The sequence below is a fragment of the Aythya ferina genome, assembly GCF_964211825.1.
Source record: "Aythya ferina genome assembly, chromosome: 12".
NCBI lineage: Eukaryota > Metazoa > Chordata > Aves > Anseriformes > Anatidae > Aythya > Aythya ferina.
In genome coordinates, this window is record NC_140308.1 from 2062365 (window position 1) to 2085768 (window position 23404).

The 23404-nt window shown below is 39.9% G+C and overlaps 2 protein-coding genes across 5 annotated transcripts in view; both read right to left on the minus strand.

Annotated features, from left to right (window-relative positions):
- Window positions 1–4947, minus strand: part of ZNF469 (zinc finger protein 469) — a 232243-nt gene extending 227296 nt beyond the window's left edge. The window contains exons 1-3 of the mRNA XM_084533035.1: window positions 3394–4947; window positions 3193–3268; window positions 1300–1461 (exon numbers count right to left, since the gene is read on the minus strand). The gene's annotated coding sequence lies outside the window, so the exon portion shown is untranslated. The remainder of the gene's footprint in view (window positions 1–1299; window positions 1462–3192; window positions 3269–3393) is intronic.
- A 142-nt stretch (window positions 4948–5089) lies between these two features.
- BANP (BTG3 associated nuclear protein) overlaps window positions 5090–23404 on the minus strand; it is a 146495-nt gene continuing 128180 nt past the window's right edge. For 2 of the 4 annotated variants that reach the window (XM_084533041.1, XM_084533040.1), the window contains exons 12-14: window positions 10529–10672; window positions 9974–10033; window positions 5385–6180 (exon numbers count right to left, since the gene is read on the minus strand). In XM_084533041.1, coding sequence (XP_084389167.1) covers window positions 6109–6180; window positions 9974–10033; window positions 10529–10672 — 276 coding nt within the window. In that variant the 3' untranslated portion in view covers window positions 5385–6108. Of the gene's footprint in view, window positions 6181–9973; window positions 10034–10528; window positions 10673–23404 lie in introns of all 4 variants that reach the window. The other 2 variants (XM_084533043.1, XM_084533042.1) reach the window with 2 other exon arrangements.

Sequence of the window (23404 nt, forward strand, 5' to 3'; positions counted from 1 at the left end):
TGAACATTTGGGCTTTTTTGTTTTTCTTCTGGTTTTGCTGAAAAGAGCTGGGAGCCCATTAGAGCAAGGGGATTAAGAGAGTTGAAGTAGGATTGAGTAATAAAATTGCTGTTAAATAACAGCAATTATGCAAGGCAGATGGCCCCAACGAGAGAGCACAGTTTCAAGCGAGCAGGGACAGGAAGCAGAAGTAAACTCGCTCTGCTTTAGAAGCCTCGTTTGTGTCCGATTAAATCATCCCAGCCACCGATTGCTAGAGAAGAGCTGCCCCAGGAGGGTTAGGACAGGGGGCAGAGAGATGGAGGCATGCATTTGGGGAAAAAAAGGCACTAAATGGCAAGTTTAGTTGATGTTTAGCCTAGGCTGGGAGTTTGAGCTGAGCTCTCTGTGCAGCCCATGGTACCACCTACTTGGGTATTAACCTGAGTGCCTGCAAAGGAAGTTTTAACTTTGCTGCCACCTGGGAACACGAGGGCAAAATCTGGTTATTAAACTGAAAACGTTAATAATTAATGGCAGTCACAATTTCCAATTGTGGCTTTTTTTTTTTTTTTAACCTCTGAAATAAGGCAAGGAAGGGAGCTACTTCTCTGTACACAAGGTAATGTCTACAACTGCTTCTTCTGTTCAATGCAGTACAGAATCCAGCAGCCCGAGGGTGTATGATTTATTATTTTTTAATTGAAGGTAGCTGGCCAACCTCCTCTGGTATGATCGACGTAGCAAAATGAATATTTTTCTTCTTGAGATTAAAAATAAATGCTGTAGAAGTGGGGGAAATAAAAAACATCAAAACAAAGTGGAAAGAGGGGAGAGGGAACTTTTAGCCCTAAAGTAGTAAGAGGTGAGCCAACCCCTGGCAAACTCAAGCAACAAGATACCCAGATAGATATGAGTGTATACATACATATTTCACACACACATACACACCCACCCACCCACACAAAGCCAGCTAAATACCCTTTTTTATTAGTCAAATGGTGTTGGCCAGCTCCCCATTTTTCCCTGCTTTACCAAGAAAGCCAATGGCAAATTTAATAATTTAGCAATTAAAAATTAAAATAATTTAAATATACATACAGGAGATTTATAGATTTATTTTCCCTGTGATAAAAACATAAGAGTAAAGTCCCTTTTATTTCATTTGGCTTGCTTTAATTCTCAGATCCTGATTTAATGCACTGAACAGTTTGGCAAGCAAACCCCAGTGCATCTTGAACACAAATCCCAAAGACTCCTTAAGGAAAGCAGAGAATCAGTGTGGACAACAGGGGGTTTTACTGTTTTCAAATTAAATACCATAAATATCTGCGGCACAGTGAGGGACAATGAACAGACTGTCCTTAGAGCTGGCATCACAGTGTAGGATGGAGAGATGTCAGGCTAAGTTAGCTTTCCATCCAGGTTTTTGTCAATCTGTTTCAGAACTGGATAAAGTTTCCATTAAATAGTATGAAAAATCTGGAAAAAAAAGAATGTTTACTGGAAGATTATATAGCACACATTAACTTATGCTCAACCCAAGCTATTGGACAGAGATGAAACTGGATAGTTTGCTTACACATTCAAAACCACAGATTAACCTGAGGGACTAGCAGAAGCACAGAACTTTTCCCTGTCTGCTAGTTAAATGAAAATACTCATACAGATGAAAAAATCCTAAAAATGTCATTTTTTGCACCAAATATAAAATTGTATAAAGTTTAATTAAAGGACATTTTTCCTTTGCCAAATATAAATTTTACAAGTTTTTAATAAAAAAAAAAATTGAGAAAGCTTTCAGAACTAGAATTCACTTAAGTTTAATAAAACAGCAAAAAGGCCAAGAAAGGAGACATACGCTCTTGAATGAAACTTCCAATGTGAAGCTGTAGATGTGGAAAAAAAGAGGTTTTCATCCAGTTTATCACATTACAGAAGACTCGATTAGAAGTCCCCAGCCCCTTTTGAAGGAGGATGAGTGTTAACCCCTTGCCCTGTGTTTCCCATCACATCCTGCCCACTTTGTCTTAATTCCAGCTCTGCACAACTCCTCGCCACCCTTCCATGGGCTCCTGCCTCCACTTGCTGGGCAGTTAGTCATACTTTTATGGGGTATAAAGCAAGCTCTAAATACATCAAACCTTGTTTTAAAAACAAGGAAATTAAAAGAAATTAAGTATGTCAGTTCGTAGCAGCACATAAAAGAGCAATCTCAGTTTACCCCAAACACCACTCTAACTGATTGACTTTCTTATTCCTGGCTTCATTCAAGGAAATGAGGTTTGACTGTCGAGTACTCATCTAAATCAGCAGGGCTTACAGAAGTGCTCTGGGACTGCAGCGGGTGAAAGAAACCGTCTTACTTCGTATAATGGGAAACAGTTTTTGCTGAGTTATAGCTATGGCTCCAAATTTTTCAATGTCTAGATAATTAGGAATTCAGAAGGAAAACTGATTACCAATAGAAGGTTGTGCAAAGTGAGATTCTACAGCAATTCTTTTTTCTTTAGATATTGGTTTCCTCACTCTATTTTCTAACATGAAACTCCAGAGCAGTTCTCTGAAGCCAGTAATAAAGTACACAGCCACCAGAGCATACCAGACGCATGCCAGGTTCTCCATGATGGAGACAAGCACTAGAACAACGTCTTGGCCAGCATTCTGTGCTTTGTAGGCAAACCATCAACACTGAAATGCCTAAAAATATGCCTAATGAAGGCATTACAGTTTATTTGGGTCACAGAAGGGTGCTCATTTTTATAGTTTTGTTTTTGCAAAGACAAAACATGTAAAATTAACATGGAATAAAAGAAAGAAAGAAAAAAAAAAGAACCCACATCCTTACTTTTTTTAGACCACTTTCTAGTTCTACAACCCATCAAAACACAACACTTCGATTAATTTTTAGATCAGGACCACAGAAGTCCATAAAAAAAGGTGGATGCTCCCTCTTTTACATGGGATTCAAGCTGAATAGATCTGAAAGATGACTGCAGTGGTACTGTACTGCACATGCAGCCACAACCACACGTTGGGAATTTTAGTACATCAAGATAAATGATGAGATACTGGCGATATTGAAAATAACCAATGGGACCACCAGGGTAACCAGATGCTCTCTTCTCCCAGAGGCTGCATGCCTAAACACCATTACACTAAACAAAACCCATCAAAATAGCATTGTACAGGTCACAAGATGAATTAAACTACCCAGCTGATTGTACTCTAACCTTACAAGAAATGTCCTCCTGAAGACTTGTGGTCATGTGTTCTCAATAGCTGCCTTCTGAACAAAAGTAGTATGAGGAGAGAGAAAAAAAAAAAAAAAAAAAAAAAGAAAATGGTTAAAAGCAGCAGAGGCTGTGAATAACACAAGGAGACACAATGAGAACTCATTTCTAGCTGACCTACCAGAATGGTCAAACAGTCTTCGTGGGCAGAACTACCTCCATGGCGACCCAGCACTGATTCAGGGAATGGAGAGCCAAGAAAAACCCTCACTGCTGCTGCAAGACTTTCGCTCTTTGTCTTAAATACTTTTAGTATTTCTTATTGTTGGCGTGTTTTTGTTACAAAGATCTCCGTATGAACATGCTCTTAACACTTGCACAGAACCTCAGATTTTTCATAGTTACAAGGATGTCCCAGAAAGGAATTCAGTGCTGAATTTCTCTTCTCGGGAATGACTTATTTGTACATGACACAACCTGTGATGTCTAGAAAACACATAAAACATTCTTGAAAAGAAGTCATTTCCTCCCTGGACAAAGCCGTAAATCCTCTGACAACATAAAATCTACAAAAACAGAACAGGGACAGGGATTACGCATAGGAATACCTGGCTTGGTGTTGAAGTCTCTTTTCTTTGAACTATGAACACAGCTTAGACTACTGTAAACATTGACATAACCGAGAAAAACTCATGTCTCTAGGAACATGCGGTCTGAACATCTGAATGCACAGGAGGGCCTTAACGAGGTGCTCTCCTTACCTATTGATTTCAATTGATTTGTACACTCTCCATTCCACACTGGTGAAGATTTCCTTCTCCTGAAATCTACTGAGTGTTATTTCACTGCACGGCATGCATCTACAATCACTTTTTTCGCAGAAGAGACTTGAGCATGCATCAGTCTAATGTCTAAAGGAAACCCCTCCTGAACTCAAGCTGTTCCTCATATGCTTGATCTTCTATGTGAGCTGAAAACGCAAAGAGAAGAAAATTCTCAATCACAACACAAAACAAAGACAAATATCCCTACGGCTTCTATTAAGTGTATGTGTGGAAAGGCACTGTAGCTAATATGAGTGGAGCAAGACAGTGGTATGGGGCAGCATGCAGCAGATTTGCCATCTCAATCCTTTCTCAATGTCATTTCCAAGTGATAAATTATTACTGAACAACCATGCTAAAATGTACAGGCCTTGCTTTATTTTTAGGCTTCCATTTGGATGCCAAACTCTTTAAACATCACCCAAGTCTGGGAAACACTATTAAAAAAGAAACTGAAGCATAGCCAAATTCTTAGCCTGTCACAAACATTGTATTCAATAGCTGTGGTTCGGTTTGCATTGTACTTGTGCGTCAACAAATACCCTAGAGAAAAGTGTGAATTTACATAAAGTGCAGTACTTACCAGGGATAACATTCCCAGAAATTGGGTGTGCACAACCCTTCTTTTCAGAAAAATGTTACCCTGAATTCAATCATGTAGGATAGCTACATCCCATTCATTAATACATTAAATTATGAACCATATATTGACAATAACCATAAATCAACTCAGTTGAAAAAAACAAACACAAAACAACCCCTCCCCCAGTAAATTTCATACTTTTCTAAGGCATGCATGCATTATTACGATAATCAGGTTCTAGCAAACACGTATCCTTTCCGTGCTATCTTAGCAAATTTGAAAAGGCATTTTTTGTTGAAATCAGTATCACATTTCCCGTAAGTTTCGATGGAGAGAGGCTTTCACCTTCCTGTTGCAGGTTGGATAACAAGACAGATATCACGAGTTTTGCAACCCAGCTTTTTATGGTTGAATTCCAAACTGAGGTATTGCCACAAATAGCTGGACAAAGACGACAGGAAGTACTAAAATGGAGAGAGCTCAAAAGAATTGTTCACATTTGTTTAAAAAAAATGATTTCACAAATTCCTCGTACAAAATAGGATTTGCAGACTCAAAAGCTTAACTATCACATTTTCCTTGTACTGGAAATTCAGATAATAACATTATCTACGATTGATATCTTCCTTACAGACTTAATCTTACTTCTCAGTTGACAGCAGGGCTTGCCAGATAGCATCTGTCTTCAAATACTTCAGAACTACACTGTTACACCACAGTCCGGTCAAACTGTACTCGTTCCTAAAGTAGAGAGCAACTTAGAGCTGCACTATTCATAAATACACATTTATTTTTCATTAGAAATGCATAATTACAGCATTTAAAAGCATTTTCCCCTAGAAAAGTAGTTAAGCAACAGTACAAACAAAATTGTTAGTCTTCTGCAAATACATTTGTCATTACACTGAACAGAAAACAACAGCAAATCGCTAATACTTGCAGTTATGGGATTTTTCTTTCTTTTTTTTTTAAATATTTTCCATTTTTGTTATAAACACCATAGCAAATAAAAAAGCTGTTTAAACAGTGAAAAATATTTGAGCTCTTGATCTTCTATATGTGGTAAAGCAAGTATTGCAAAGCAGCAATACACTTCCTAAGATATTTGCAGACATTCAAATGGCGTATTTCACAGAAGAAATGACAGGATGAAACATTTAGTCTCACTGTTTCGTAATTAGTTCTCTTTCCAAAATTATCTTTTTTTTTTCCTCTTTAAATATACCTAAGAGCAGGCCGTGTAATTTTTCTGAAGGGCACATTCTCAACAGCTGCAGTGACGTAGCTCCAATTGCAGTAAATGGGTCTGACTTATTCCAGGTGAGCACGAACAGATCATCAGAAACCCGTGATTTGCAGGAGACGTATGAGGTGCGACCAGTAGTCTACCAGGCATTTCCATTTTCCCGTTGCTGCATGAGGACTACAGCACTTAACTTCCCGCTGGGGTTCACTGGCATCTCGCTTCACACAGCTTGTCGCAATTTTCTTATTGAATTTGGATTGCTCCGTGTTCTATCTGCATTTCTGGTTGGATTGCTGATTGAAGGGTATCGGCGCCCTGTAAAAGGAAACACGAGATCAGGAAATCAATATCAAAATATTTTTCACTGATGCAGCCAAAGGAACACGAATGGATTATACTAATACAAAGTTTCTGTATGTACCAGTACAAAATCAGCATGAGTAGCAACTCTGTGCTAGAGTTGAAGTGGGAACGTGCTTCAAAAGGCACCAGAATGACCAGAAGAACAGAATGGCTTCGTACAAAGACTAAGGAGACCAATGTCTTTCAGGCTGGAAAAAAGAGGGCTGAAATAACGAAATCATTAGGACCTATAAAATCATGAGTTGCACAGAGAGAGCAAATAGAAAAAGTTATTTAATTCTCTTCTCAGAAAGGAACCACCTCTTAAAAGAAACAAAAAGAAAGCTGTTTCTTGCCCAACAGGTGCTGATGCCATGGACGGTCTTCTCCCAGTACACCCCATGTGCTGGCAGCTCAGGGGCTACAAGCTGGAGCTGAACAGTGTCAGGGAAGAAAAGTCCATCAAGGACACTCACAGAAAGGCCTGAAGGAAGTCCCTGAGTGACAAAACCGTGGTAGGGAAGGACAGTACAATAATCTGTTTGCCCCATGCTTGTAATTTTCCCTGCTGGTGGAGGATACGGTCTAACAAACTGCTGACCTTACCCCTGCAGTCACTCCTGCTCTGTGTGAAATGAGAATACTGCTACCAAACTGACTTTTTTCCTCAAAATTCTTCCTAGAGGCCTCAGATTCTACTCGCTTTCCAAGCAAAAGCAGTCCTTCATGGAAGAATTTAAAGACAATGAAACAGCTTGAAGAAGTCTCATTAAGGATGAAATTGCCATGTACTTTGGAAGTATAATCCTGTAGCAAACTGTATTTTTAACCAAGTTAGTCGGAGTACAAAAAAATGGATTATCGAGCACGTCCCTCCTGTACAGCTATAAAATGAAGAGCATTTAAGAACAGCTGTATTGGCTTGGATAAAGTCCATCACACCCAATAATCCTTCCCCTGATAGCAGCCAATACCACGAGCATAGATAAACTACAAGAAAAGGGCAAGCACTTAATGATATTTTCCTGCACACTCCCACGGATTCCAAAGATCTGCCCTTGATGGATTTTCCCTCCATAAATTCACCTAATCGATGCTTTATATAATGTCCTGGATACAGAAGTGTTTCTGGGGAGATAGTTTTTTTTACAATTAAGTCTTGCCCGAAGCCTAGTATTGAAACCTGATGAACCACAAAAAAAAACAGGGATGGAAACTCAGCTGGATTTTCTGTCCTTTAGCTTTTATTATACCATCACTACTTATTTATTCAAACAAAACCATTGGAGGTTCAAAGTTATAAAGCATTGCTTCTAAACTAAGATTTTGTTGTGAAATTTTTGCCCCATCTTTTTCCTTTGCTGCCAGTAATTGCACAGCACAATAGCTTTTCCTATTCAACTTTATAGGTAATTTAGCATTTATTTACACATCCAATAAATTAGTGAGTAATTATGATTGCTAAATTTGTTAGCAGGTAAGTTTTAAAGTGGCCATCAAAGTTTTCTTTCATATTAGAAGGAAACTTTACTGAAGTAAAATAATTCCCAAATAATAGTCATAACAGCAATACTGAATATTTATCCAAAGTTCAGGCCAGAAGTAGAAGACAGCCCAAAGAGATTAGAAGAACAATTGAGGTTTGGAGTTGTGCTTTTTCCAAAGCTAATGAAATCTAACACCAATATATGAAATTTGAGCACAGAATTAATCCAAATATTCTCTGCTGTCATCACATTTTGTACTTCTAAATTCGGCAAGTTGGTATAAGCAAGTATACTGCTGAGACACAAAACCAAGCTAAATCTAAGTCTTGAAAAATAAATCTGGTCTCAAACTATGCCTCTGTATATGCATTTGCAATTGTATGCCTGCAAAAAAATGTTATAATATTTATAGTTTGTGTTTATATATGCGCTTTAAGGGCACGAAGGGACTTTTGGAATACCAGCTATTAATAATTCTGTCTACAGTTAATTTGCAAATGCAAAAATCATGCTTCATATACTAAATTGAAGTGTGCATTACTATCTGCTTCAGCTGAAGTCAGAGAAGGGATTCATTTCAAATAGCCTCTCTTTTACCTTCAGGCAGAGCTTTCAAGAAAAAGAGGTGAGAAAACTGGCGTCTTGTTTCAGACATTCAATAAAATTCATATTTGTGGTGTTTCAAGCATGGAATTTGCATAGGGCATGGCATCCAACTCAAGCAGATAATTAACTCCTCTTTACAAAGGATGAATTGATAAATAGATTCAAAATCACTGAGAACATCTCAGTACCTTGGCAAAGAAGCGTATGAAAACAGATAAAATCGTTTCTACAACCTGAGAGATCCATTTAAGACTTTTGCCTTCTGATAAAAGATCTTTCTAAAATGATGTACGACTACTTCAGCCAAAAACCCTACTGGGTTATTCATATAGCTCAGGGTAACGCAAATACCAAGTTGGTTTCTCCAATTCATTAACAGACCCTTGGTTTTCAGTTTGTGTAAACTGATGAAATATTTATGGTAACCTTATTTTTAGTCTGTTTTTCCTTTCATACTCTTCTTATTTCACATTCCTTTTCTGTTTCTCTCCAGCTTTGTATAAATCTGTGGTTAACCACGATTTTAAAACCTAACACGGTGCAAAGTGTCTCTGAAGAGAAAAGTAGCTCCTTTGGTGGCTGCCAGCTGTGTGGGAGACGGATGCTGATGTTTACAACCCTAACCTCCTGCCCATCAGAGGTGGGAGGCAAGGAGGGAGGACAGGCACAAGGAACAGACCCAGTCTGTGGACATTAAATTTGAGAATTTCCAAGGCCTGGGGTGAGGATAGCAGCATGTGAGGAGAGAAACACCTTGCTAGCTGATGCCTGTGTGCATTATTAATTGTGTGGGACCAGCAATGCATTTGGTACTTGAGGACTTTAGCAAATTAGGCACAACCCCTGCAGCAACACTCTGGTTGTGTGACAACACAAGTGACTATGAATAAATTACTGAGGAGGCTTGAGGATACTGGTAACAGAGACAAACGTAGGTAAGGGGGAAAAGTGTCTGTTAAGGACCCACCTACACGAGGAGATTAGCGTATCACATGCTCGCGTGCCAGGCAGCCTACTCCTTTTTGGCAGGCAGCATCATTTTTCTGAAGAGCACTTTCTAGCATCCATGTGGGGAGTCAGCATGGACTGGGGCAACTCAGCAATATGTCAAGCAGCAGCATCTTTTGTTTGAGGGTGTAATTTGCTACTGGAATAGCTAATGTGCTCTAACTTCATACACCAAACTGACCTGTGGATTACCCTTCCCGTGGAAGAAGCACTCGGCACCTTAGTTTTGTGCACAGAAACTTTGGGCTTGATTCCCTTGATTTCTTTTGCAAAATTTTTTTCCTTGAGAGACTCAATATCCAAAAGTTTGCATCCAGATCTGAATTCTCTACAGAACTGGGAATGTATCAGACAAAAATCCACTCTAAAATTGTCTGTTGAGGACAGCATTATATGCTGGCTAGCAGGCAAAAGTATTTTTCAAAACCACTAGGCATTCTCTAGAAAAGGAGCCCACTGCAGTTGGGCTCATGGAAGAATGTGTAACCATCTTCAGAAAAACTTCAGACAACTGTTTTAAGTCAGCATTCTCGTACTGTCACCAGACATGGCTTCAAGCTGATAGGAAGCTTTTTCTAGGCTCTGATACATGACAGTTCAAACTGATTTTTTTTTTTTAAATACACCTCCTCCACCTTAAGTGAGACAATCAAGTGTTCACTTACAATTGCAAACATTGCAGCTCCTGTGGGAAATCCAGGCTGTGGATCAAAATAGCTGGAAAACTGCTGTCAGAAAGGGAATAACATTTTTAAAAGAAACCTCAGTCTGAAAAATACTTTTTGGAGGGATTCCGAGTAAGTTTTTCTCCATGTGCTGTAAACATGGTTCTCAGCCTTCAAGGGTGCAGAAAAACAATGATGGCCAAAATAACTATTATCTTAGGGGCATTGAGCAAAAACATTGAAGCAGGAATAGTCAAAGACCATTTCATACCTTTAGGAAAATTATGTCTGTTATACATCGTTATTTTATTTTCTATGGGTTGGAAATAAGATCATAAACTTATTCGACACCATTCATGCCTTTAAGAAAATGATGTTTCTTACTGCAAAAGATTTTACATTTTTAGTTTGGAAACGGGATCATAAAGTTATTTGGACTGCAGCATTTGTAAATAGGTATATAGCTCATCTGCCAGACATTTCAACCAAAGTACTTTGAATGATAAATATATAGATATATATAGTATATACATACATACACACACTCATACATACTTGACTAGTTGCAGAGTGGTCTGTCACTGGTGTGAGCTGCACATACTGGACTTGGATATCGCTGCCTTGGAGTGGGGATCCATCAACACCTCCTGACGCAGGCTCCGCAGACGCAACCGCTATCAGCTGAGCGCCCTGCAACACCTGCGAGCAAAGCAGTGGAGAAAGCAGCTTGTAAACAGCCACGATCAGTAACGCGTTATGAAACATCTAACTTAAAACAGATGCAAAATCAAAGACGACTAAAGAGAAACACAAGGAAACTTATCTATCAGTAAGAGTTACTTTAAAGCACATGGGTTTCCCAGAAGGACGTGGGACACACACGGAAAGATTCTCGTACAAGATGCTCGCTGCACTTTGCCTTACGAGACCTGGATTCTTGCAGCTCTTTACTGGAAGGATTAATAAGCACCGCACCCAGAAATGTTGAACTCTCAGATGATCCCTAGCACGAAACAGTCTGTATTCTACACGTACCAGCACTAGCAAAGAAATAAATCATCCTGGAGGCCTACGCTAAATATGTCAATTTTAATATTAATATATATTTTTTAAACACTGGAGTAATATCATTTATTACCACATACAGAATGAGACAATTTTAACAACTAATAACAATTAGCGCGCTAATCCCCCAGGCTAATTGCTATTATTCTCTGGCAGCACCCAATTCCCCTGGTTTTATTGTGAGTCCTACCTAAGGAAAAACATGATTTGTAGACTTAAAAAGCCCTGTGGGGGTGGGAAAAAAAGGAAGCACTGCTTTTACTACATGATATTTTAGTTAGGAAAACTGGTCTGCTTGTTCTCATCAGCCTCAGATGGACACGGGCAGCACCATGGGCTCAGGACCTTCGGTGCTCTGGTTCCTCGTATGAGCAGGCGGTGGGAAGGCAGCAAAGCTTTGCAGGCAGTGACCACTGGAGGAAGGTGGTTTAGAAACCTTTCTGCTTGGTTTTACGATGGTAGAAAGCAAGGGGGAAAAAAAACAGGCACATTTGGCTTCATTTTTATCGTCCTTGCACCTTCAGGTTATCAAGATCAAAGGGTGGAAGGCAGGTTTGTTGGGGGGAAAAAAGAGCTTCTTGCTCAGTTTTGCTTGCTTAGGCATGTGCTGCCTCCTTGCCTGGAAATGCCGTGCTCCTATGGCTGGGAAACATTTCAAAAGATTTCTCAAATCATTTTGGGATATTTTTATGGCGAACTGCTCACATCTAGGAACTCTGGCTTTCAGAAGGCTTAACAGTTACTGCCCTCGTGATAAATGACGCCTTCGTAGGTGTTGAAAAAGATAACTGATGAAGGATTAACAATTCTGTTAATGATTATTGCAAATACGAAGTGGGATGGACCGAGCAGGTTGCACTAAGTGTGTGATAATGTCAATAGCACACAACCATCTTCCTGAATAATATTTTTACTGTTACATAAATACAGACTCGGAGCCAAGATACTTACTCTCACAGCCAAACGCATTCAACTTTTGACAATTTATTACGGCAGTGTTTATATTCCTATTGCACATGAAGGTGTAGATGTATGAATTACTGCTAATTAGCGCTCATGGTCTCTGTGAGCTCATGTGCTCTCCACATCTGCATTTGGACTGGTCAGGACTGAAAGTCCCCTGTGACCTCCAGCAAGCAAAGAACAGTTGATTCATCTAAAACCACTTGCTTAAAAACGTTATTGTTATCAGATTAATTTTAATTTATTCCTAAAAATGCAAATCAGAATGAAACTCATGTATGTAAACAACATTAAGTCCCAAAACTTATTTTGAAAATCCAGCTGAAGTACACAAATTCAGTTTCCATATGCTGTGAACAGCGTATTTTTTTTTAACTAAGGTATTCAAACCACAGCAATAAAAAGATGTCTTTCAAACGAAGGGAAGAGAACAAAGAACAAAAATAACATACTTAACAAAAGTTTTTCTTAAAAGTATGATTTCTCAGCTGATCGGAGGGTGGGTGGCCATGAAGGAGTGGGCAGACCAGAACTTCTCCTGGGAGTGTGGGAGGCAGAAAAAGGTGACCTCTATAAACGACCTTTGGGGTGTTGTCAGCATTTTATAGGGATCTTGGGTGTTCTGAGATACAGCAGCACCAAGCTGCAGAAGGATGCTACGTTTTGTTTTCACAGGAGTAAGCAAAATTCTCTTGTCCTACAGTGTTTACTTTGGAACTGCATGGTACGTATTGTCAGAACCACATCACGGTCTGTCCCATTGACCAGGTTTAAAATGTGTTTTATCTCATTAATTTCTGAAGCTCAAACCTCAGAAAGGCTATGAACAACTGAACCAGCCCATCATTCTTGTATACAAACTGTTTTACAACAGTGAGGGGTAAAACTTATAACCAGCTTCTGCACTTTTTATGCTCTGCACTTTTTAAAAGACCTCACTTTTATAGTATAAAATCTGACTGTATTCAAGAATAGAGCAGGGATAGATACATGCACTGTGCTTGCCTTCCAGTTGTATAGCTTGAGAAAAACAGGTTGATAAATTAGAGAAAGGACAAAAAACAATTTGCAGCTATTCAGTATTCAAGAATGGGAGGCAAGTGGGCACGTAAGACAGACTCATTGCCAAACTGATTGGGGTTGGCAAACCAGGTGATGGGATCTGCGTCGGATGTTGCACTATGTTTATCCTCCACCAAATGTCTTCTTCATTTATTTATTGTTTCCTACAGCTACAAAACATCCGGCTGTGGAACCGGATCTCGGTTTTTAGGGAGCAATGAAAAAAGAAGCATGATGAGAGCACAATGCATGTTGTGAAGAAGAGACAACAAACTCCATCTAAAGAGCTTTTTACTGCTGGATTCACATAAAGCAATCAACTGTGGAAGACACACCAAGCAGTGCGGTTACTTTGGGGTTTAGGGAAAGTCATTCTTCTACCAGCATATTAGTTACAGAAAGAAAGCATGATAGGATGCTTGGATGCCAGCAAAAGAACATTTTTTCAAAAATGAGAACCATTTTGCTTCTTCAGGCTGCTCTTTGTTTATTTGTCATGCCCAGTCTACTTCTTGTATGTTTAAAATCACTTCCAAAAAAAAAAAAAAAAATCAGTCTGGACTTCAAAAATTAAAAGCAGAAATATCCAATGCTGAAAAAGCCTTCTTCATGTTCTCCGCCTCACACATGCTAACATTAATAGTTGTCTTATGTTTCCTTAAATACCACCTAGCTTGTGTTTGTGGCATAACCTGCACAGCTCCTGAAAATAAGATACAAGTGGATGAGAGCAGAAGGGAAGAACTTTCGTCTTAATCAATCCTCTTTTTTATACATATAAATTTTTTTTGGTAGGAGATTCGGAAATAAAGCTGGGTCTGTGATCACGATGGCCCAGCACCTTGTGTTTAATCTGCTGAGCCAAAGAGGGATCAAACCAAGCTGAGGCTCAGCCTGGAACATTTGATCCCCCTGCATGTGGCTGAGCACCTCTGTGTCGAACGTGACACGGTGACCTACAGCACGCTAAAGATACCACTTCACTAATCACTTTGTATTCATAAGATAACACAATTTACAAAGAATCCCAAGTGTATTCGGACAGGAAAACCCACCTGAACTGACATTAAAGACAACAATAAATTACATTTTCTCTAGGCGCTACTGGCAATTAAGATAAATTTATGATATTTCTCTCTTAACTTCAACATAAGCTAGAAGTTTATTTTGCTGCAGAACTAAGACTGAAGTCACACTTCCTAGTTCCCACACACAGAAGTATTGAGAAATGTTTTCACAGAATCACAGAATCACAGAATCACAGAATTTTCTAGGTTGGAAGAGACCTCAAGGTCATCGAGTCCAACCTCCAACCTAACGCTAACAGCCCTCCACTAAACCATATCCCTAAGCTCTACATCTAAGCGTCTTTTGAAGACTTCCAGGGATGGTGACTCCACCACTTCCCTGGGCAGCCTGTTCCAATGCCTCACAACCCTTTCTGTAAAGAAGTTCTTCCTAACATCTAACCTAAAACTCCCCTGGCTCAACTTAAGCCCATTCCCCCTCGTCCTGTCACCAGGCACGTGGGAGAACAGGCCAACCCCCACCTCTCTACAGCCTCCTTTAAGGTATCTGTAAAGAGCAATAAGGTCACCCCTGAGCCTCCTCTTCTCCAGGCTGAACAAGCCCAGCTCCCTCAGCCGCTCCTCGTAGGACTTGTTCTCCAGGCCCCTCACCAGCTTCGTCGCCCTTCTCTGCACCCGCTCAAGCACCTCCATGTCCTTCTTGTAGCGAGGGGCCCAAAACTGAACACAGTACTCGAGGTGCGGCCTCACCAGAGCTGAGTACAGGGGGACGATCACCTCCCTAGCCCTGCTGGTCACGCTGTTCCTAATACAAGCCAGGATGCCGTTGGCCTTCTTGGCCACCTGAGCACACTGCTGGCTCATATTCAGCTGACTGTCCACCATCACCCCCAGGTCCTTCTCTGCCTGGCAGCTTTCCAACCATTCCTCTCCCAGCCTGTAGCTCTGCTTGGGGTTATTGCGCCCCAGGTGCAGGACCCGGCACTTGGCCTTGTTAAACTTCATGCAGTTGACCTCAGCCCATCGGTCCAGCCTATCCAGATCCTCCTGCAGAGCTTTCCTACCCTCAAGCAGATCGACACACGCACCTAACTTGGTGTCATCTGCGAACTTACTGAGGGTGCACTCGATGCCCTCGTCCAGATCATCGATGAAGATATTAAAGAGGACCGGCCCCAGCACCGAGCCCTGGGGGACGCCACTAGTCACTGGCCTCCAACTGGACTTGGCTCCATTCACCACGACTCTTTGGGCCCGGCTATCCAGCCAGTTTCTAACCCAACGAAGCGTGCGCCAGTCCAAGCCAAGAGCAGCCAGTTTCTTGAGGAGAATGCTGTGGGAGACGGTGTCAAAAGCCTTGCTGAAGTCAAGGTAGACCACATCCACAGCCTTTCCCTCATCCACCCAGCGCGTCACTCTGTCATAGAAGGAGATCAGGTTCGTCAGGCATGACCTGCCTTTCATAAAGCCATGCTGACTGGGCCTGATCGCCTGCTTCCCCTTCAAGTGCTGCATGATGACTCTCAGGAGGATCTGCTCCATGAGCTTTCCTGGCACTGAGGTCAAACTGACAGGCCTGTAGTTTCCTGGGTCTGCCCTCCGGCCCTTCTTGTAGATGGGCGTCACGTTTGCTAGCCGCCAGTCGATTGGGACCTCCCCCGATAGCCAGGACTGTTGATAAATGATGGACAGCGGCTTGGCCAGCTCCTCTGCCAGTTCCCTCAGTACCCTTGGGTGGATCCCATCCGGCCCCATCGACTTGTGCACATCTAAGTGCCGTAGTAGGTCACCAACCAGTTCTTCATGGATAATGAGGGCCACATCCTGCTCCCCATCCCCTTCCACCACCTCAAAAAGCCTAGCTCTGCTTGCATTTGTAAAACATCCTTCTTTCACAGTATGCAAAGTGCTTTATAAAAACAGATATCCCCATTTCTTTAACATAGAATGGTCCAAGAGGAAGAAAATTCTCTCAAAATCACATGTTGACAGGCGGAGAGACAAAGAAATGTGAAAAAGGACAGAGTCCATAGAGAGGTTTCAAGTGGATCCAAACAAACTCCTCTAATCTGCAAGCCCATGCTTACCCTGATAAAAACAGGATTTAACTTCAGCCCTATAACTTCGGTCAGCCTCATTTAATAGTTTTGTTCTGGTTGCAAATGCCACAGATTTTATATGAAACTATAGCAAGGCTGCAAAAATTAAAGACATAAATGGATCGACAGCTGTATGTAACAGCATGAGTGGAGGAGCAGGGAACAGAGCCTTTAGCAAAAGGGGCAGGTGCAAGTATATGGCTTTTCTTTGGCTGCTCACTCGGCTCCCAGACCAATACTTTGTAATTAACTTTGTAATTCCTACCTGCCCTTGACCTTAAAATAAAGGAATTGTGCCACGACAATTAGCAATCTGCCCTGAAGATGAACTTCTCGTCCCAACTCCACTGGGCTTCCCTAACATCCTGCCTCCCTGCTCCAAAGCAGGTAACAGAATACAGTTAAACTGAGAAATAATAAACTTCACTTCCAACAGAAGCCATTAATTCACGCTCTGAAACACACAGAACAAGAAGCTTGATGGCAGCCCTCCCTTTCCCATAGGCACAAAAGCAGTGCCTGACATCCAGTTTCCCTCAAGCTAACTTGGGCAGGTGAGAGCTCAATCAACAGTAAGTCCTTACAATTAAGGAGCCTTTTTCCTTAAAAAAAAAAAAATATATATATATATATATTATTTTATTTTTTAATATATATATATATTTTTTTTTTTTTTAAAGTAATTCAGGAGAACGTTTGGAGAAAGGACGTGTTTGGTAATTTGTCTGACCTGATCTTCACAACCCTTTGTGTCCCAAGCCTTGCTACCTAAAAGCTTGCCATGCTCCCTGGTGAAGACAACCTGCCCAAATTACAAGCATGGAAGAGCCCCTTCCCTCACTATATCCACCAGCTTTCAGAGTAAGCAAATGTTCCCTAACACCTTCAGAAAGAAATGTAAGTGCATTTCTGTTAGTTTTGATTTTAAATGGCCCTAGAAATGCCAGAAGGAAAAGTCTTTTGCTCAGATGTTCAAAATGAAGTGTGAACTCCTGGCATCGCTAGCGACTAACAGAACCGCAGTCTCTCTGACCACAAATTTATTTTCCTTCAAGTTCTATGGCTGTCGATAACACAGAAGAGCTGACAGGTTGGATAAAATGAGCTAAGGGACAGACAGATCCCTCCCATGCACTCAGTGCATCCTGTGCCCACACACACGTTACCTGTCCCTCCTTACAGCAATTTTAACTCCCACCTATCTGTGCTCCCACTGATCTGAACCTCTGTGTTGCTTTTCTGCTTCCCCACTTTATTTTTTTTCTATCATTCTCTTTTCAAAGCCTTGATGGTGAGGAACATGCGAGACACTGAGCCTGGAGGTCCCAGCTTTCTATTTTTGGTTCCCTTTTCAGTGAGTTGCTTGCCATGTAAAACGTGGTAATAATAAAATTAGTAGTAATAATGAAAACCAGCGAGTTTCTCTGCTCTCCTCCTTTCCATTTTTGCCCATAACTAATAGTTCCATTCAACATTCAACTGCCAGGGCAGGAAATAATATTACTACTAATAAAAAAAGATTAAAATATAATAGGTTTTCCTTCAGTTTCTTCCAAAATCTTTCAAGCATAGTTTCCAACCCCGGTTTAATTCGTATCACATCCTCTCCTGATTTTACTTATCATTGACAATTATTCTTCTAGATGGCCACAACTTTTAAATTCATTCTTTAGACCCCAACCTGCAAAACCAGAAAGTAATCGGTTTGGGATAGCTGAAGTTTGTTTACAAAAATGAAAAATAAAAAGACATTCCTCAGGCTGGTCCTTGCCAGACTGAGCTTGCTAAAACACATTCTTGCTACTGTTGTCGTGTGCTTTTTTATTAATTTAGGCAGGCACATATGTTTGCCTACCTATAAAAATCTCAAAAACAAGACTCGCTGGGATTTTGGTGTCTTTTTGCCGTAGTTTCTTTCCATTGCTGCTTCAGGAATGCAATAAAAGTGGTCATTTCTTTAAAAAATGAGACTTTGAGTCACTGAAAGGGTGGTTGTTTATAGAAGGTTCACATCTGAAAATCCCGTAACATTTGCAGACAGCAAGCACCATTTCAGCAAACCTTGAACAAAAGAAAAGAGTTGTGCATAGGAAAAAGGAAGGCCTTTGATGGCATTTGCTAGCTAAAACATTGATAAAAGGACAGTTTGGGCATAAAAGTGTATGGATAGCAATGGTTTTAAATGATTCCTAGAAAATAAAAAATAAAAACCTGTCTATCATCCTCCTACACTGTCATCATTGATGGTAATACCATGTGAATATATTCAAAGAGCAAGCACAGCTCCTTCCTCCAAATGCTAGGAAGCTCTGCTGATTAATATGTTCACTTAACTAAGATTCTTTTAAAGAATCTGATTCTTTTAAAGATTTCTTTCTGGAGCCTTAAGGCTAAGAACATCCACTGTACAGAGTGCCAATAAAGCATTTCTTTAGTAGGTTTACAGGTTTATAGATGTGTTTACCTGGGGAAACTGGGCTCTATTTAGCTGCAGGACATATATCTTTGTTATCAGAAAATCAGTGAGCTCCTTGAAAACATCAGAGGTTTGGTCTAATCAAAGGCTCAGTCACCTTGGCGTTTAATAAGGACTCCGGAACAGATGATGCAGAACGCCAAAAGACTGGAGCTGATGGAATAAAAGCTTGGTTCCTTTCACAAAGGCTTTTTTGGTTCCTAATTCCACTTGATGAGTCAGAGAAAGACCCAACACTAGGAAACAAATCCAGTATGGAATACACTACAGTCTAATGGAAATTTGGTAATCTGTCTCTTTAGGCTATTGGTTCAATTTAACCAAGGCCAACTGTATCAAAAGGCTCTTACCTGACAGTGGCTGCTGCTGTTATTTTGGTGATTTTACAGTCCAGTTCCAGTAAAATGAGCTTTAATATATTAACACAACAAAAAGGAGTGGCAGCACGAGAAGGGATGACCTAACCTGTTGTCAAAGAATCACTCATCTCCAAGTTAAGATCAAGCAGTATTATCCGAAGACCATAGCTACATTTGCACTGCATTTGCCTATCCCACACATACAGAAAATCAGAATGTGTATGGTCTGATAATGTATTATCTTCCCAGAGCAATAAATTCCCATTGAATTTTTAATCCTTCAGAACATGGAGTTGACAATCTGGACCCAAGGATCGCTACATCCTGCTGCATACTTTCCGTTCTATATTTAAAATTAAACAGTATTTTGATAGAATTATAAGACAGTTTTAGGACTAAGTTTTATCTTCCAAACTTTAAAAAAATATATTAACAGCAATAAAAGGCTGGAAGTTCCTCTTCCAAGAAGATAAGGAAGACAGATGGCCCCCAGTGTCTCAGAGAATAGCTGCAGCTTTTCTCTTTCAGTAACTAGCGATGAGAAGCACACAGAGGTATAAGTCAGTGCAGGGAAAACGCAAACCTTCCTTTAGATCACTTACTGGCAACCCTTTCTTAAGGGGAAGCCTCTAAATATGTGGCCTCTAGCCTTCTTAAGGTGTATTCTTACTTGTGGTGTATGTCTGACTTTGAAGTACTGAGATAATAATAAGGCGAAGGAGAAGGCCAAAATATATACCACTGATGTTTTCTGTAAATCATTACGTATTTTAATTTCTTATTTTTCAAGCCAAACTTATTGTAATTATCATTTTGCTATTAGCAGCCTCACCACAAGAAAAGAAAGCCTCTGGGCTGCCATGTGCACTCCAATACTGTTTCATATCCAGCCACCAGAGAGCTTCCAGAAATTCACAGGTTTTTTACTGTCACAGAGGGCTGAGTCACTGTCTCATTTGTCTTACATAGCTTAAACTAAAGATTTTTACATAAAGCAATCTCCATGAAAAGCACAACTGCTTTTCAGGCTACATCTCATTTAGAGGACACCCCATCTTTATTCTAAATGCTTCAATTAACTGAATACCTCGTAGCATCTTACAAACTGCCCCATCTTCTATGTCTTCCCTATATTCCTTGCAGGAAAACATCTGGGAGGTGAAAGAATATATTGCATCCTAGCAAGCAGGCCACCGAACCTCCAACATTATCACTTCTGCAGTATTTGTTCTTAGCAAAGCACATTGCTTTGCATCTGGCTTTATTAAAAGGCAGCTTGAGTCAATCGTATCTGGTAATCTAGGTCAGAGTGCAAAGATGACCTGTTACTTTCATTACTTAGCATTTAATTACACTGCCATTACATATCGCTAATTATTAATTTTCTTTTAGACCTTTCATTAAAATACTGAATAGCATTAATCAAAGATATTTGTGTGAAAACACTAGAAAATACAAATTGGAAGGTTTAAAATTACTTTTGCAACGTATCAACTAAATTATTTTGAATAAATTTAACCCTGACTACAACCGCTTGCGATAGAGCTACATTTTCAAATGATCACGAAGAATTACGCTGTCAGTCAAGCTCACAGAAACAAATAAAGTCTATTTTAAATGAAATAATGCTAATTTACATGAAGTATGCTAACATGTTTTAATTCTTTACCATGTTCTGAATTCTAAACTCTTTCTTGCAACTGGGAATATTTATTGAACTAAAAACGCACGCATCATAATGTCTGTGCCCAGATGGGCTACATCAAGAGATCAAAGTGACTGATGCCAAATAATCACGGATTGGGCTACACCAAGAAGAAAAGAAAAAAAAATACAAGTTCTGATAGAGCCAGTGGTAATGAAGTGATGACTAAAGTCAGAGTCCCTGAATCAAGTATCCTCTTTGCATTTTCCACCCCCCAAAATCAAATTGCCCCAGTCACCTGTCCTCTAACACTGTAGTGTGTATGATAAGGGCTTTGCAGAAAATTACACTGCAAGAACTTCAGTTAAAGTAATACATTCACTTTAACATCCCCAACTATTTCTTTTAAAATAAAAGCATGTTTGATCTAATGTAACTGGAAATGATATAAAAAGGATTTGCTGCTCCTAAAGATTGTGATAGCATTCTGAAAGTAAAGATCTAGTTCATAAAGCTTAACTCTGAGTCATTCTTTACCCCAACAACCACCTGTACCTAAATTTGCTATTTATTTCCTACATAAAATGTGCCAATACAAAAATAAATTCAGCATATATAAAAGTCTAACATATAACCGCTCAGAGAGAGAGAGGAACACTCCCTGCTGTGTATTTCTAAGTGTGCTGAATTGAACCATGCAAAATGTGACCTTAAATCTGTCAAAACTTCATTAACTAACACCCCTGCAGAGCCATATAACCCAAAAGCACCTCCTTTAAATTCCCCAAACTAAAAGCCATGAAAACTGAAACTGATTTCAGCTCTACCAAGTGTGGAGAAATGAGGAGAATAATTCCAGCCTACATTTTTATCAGTGGCATTATTTCCTTGCGTAACGAATAATAAACCATCTCATCTGCTTGTGCTTTGAGCACATAGTACAGCGCAGCTTTACCCAGTAATGTCTACTCTGAGATTCCCTTAATGTGCCTGTGCAAATCCTGGAGAAATGCACGAACGCAAACTGCAGCTATTGTGGTTAGTTAAACAAACTTGACAGAAATCTCCGTCTTTTTGGTTAAAGTGGTTGGATTGGGCTAGGTAGGTGATGGCAAGCTGCAGCTCTGATAAGCACAGAGGGCTGAGATGCACAGAACTGGATCGAGTTTTTGAAGGGAAAAATGTGCAAGAGGTCCATCATCTTTATTAATATTCCCTGTGCAACTTTCTCTCTCTGTAATAATTTACCATAATTTACAAATAAATAATCTGGAGCCTTTGGAAAGTGTTCACATCTAATTTGTTATATAAACTGTGGAAACATAAGGGGCAGGAAAAAAAGCAAACAATAAAAACAGTTAGTTCATGTTGTCCTTTTTTTTTTCCCCAAAAAAACCTGAACACCTGCTCTCACCAGCACACTCCCCTCGGCCATTTCCAAAGCATGGTCCAACTCCTGTAAGTGATCTGCATGCAGACTCTCCACAGACTAACAGCTCCTCTGAGAAGTGGGTGGTAATGAAGAAAAAAGGTAATCAGTGTAATTAAAGCTTTATCTTTGAACTATTACGCTGGTTGAAAGGGATGCAAATTTAATTACTATGAAATAAAAGCCTAAATCAAGCTTTGTATCATGCGATCTAAGTACAATGAGATTGTATGAAGTCTTATGTAAGTAGTTCAAATTTACACCAGCTTTTTTTTTTTTTTTTTTTTAAATTCTTTGAACAATCAATTCCAAAGGTAAAATGACAATACCATACCCGCCAGCATCAGAAAATGGATACCAAAGCAAAGAAACGGGTATAGTCTCAAATGCTTTGGGGTCACATCTCACTGACATCAAGTGGGGTCCTTCTGTTCATTTTATGTAGAGCTAAACCCAGGCCCCATAAAATGATGTAAAATAAACCAAACCAAACCAGAGACTTTCACTGGAAATACACTTCAAAACTAGCACATGTGTAAAACTTGATTATAATTAATTGGCAGTTCAGCTGCAGATGTAATTTCAGTAAAAACTGCCTGGATACGGAAAGAAGAGTTACCTCATCTCAATGCATTGTATCGAACTGAAGAGGGTTGTAAGGAAATCTGTGTTGTACGTGACTCATCCTTTGTATGAAGATGCTCTCAGGAAATCACCCACCGAGGGAAGCTTCTCAAAACAACCCTGTGGTTAACTAGCAGCGCTCTTCAGATGGTGAACTTCCCAAACTGCAACCTACAATCTTATTTCAGCTGTTATAAAAAGACGTTTTTGTGTATATTTACCTGCTGGAGTTCCCTCAATCACAAAGTCTGGGTATTTCTTGCTCACCTTCTCCTCTAAAGGTGAGGCTCTGGTTACTCAATCTCTATTCTGAATCTCTTTTTAGGTTAATCAGCATGTTCCTTTATTCAAGCTACACAAGTGCGTATGGAAATGGGACTGCCAGATTATCAACCCACCAAGAATTATTTCCTACATCTCAACCACCTTTTGGCAAAAAAAAGAGAAAAGGCAGAAATACATAACCAAGCATTTCTGCTCAGCTCAGCCTTTTACGTTCTGCTACAGCTTGCACAATCTTTTGAGTTAATTCACTCTAAGAATGGTAAAAATTATTCAAATCTATACAATTGCGACATTTTGCAATGAAATGACTTACTATCAGTAGTAAGTACATTCAAATCGATGGAACTACTTCCAAAAATAAGATTTTTCAAGAGCAGACAATTATGTGTCCCTACA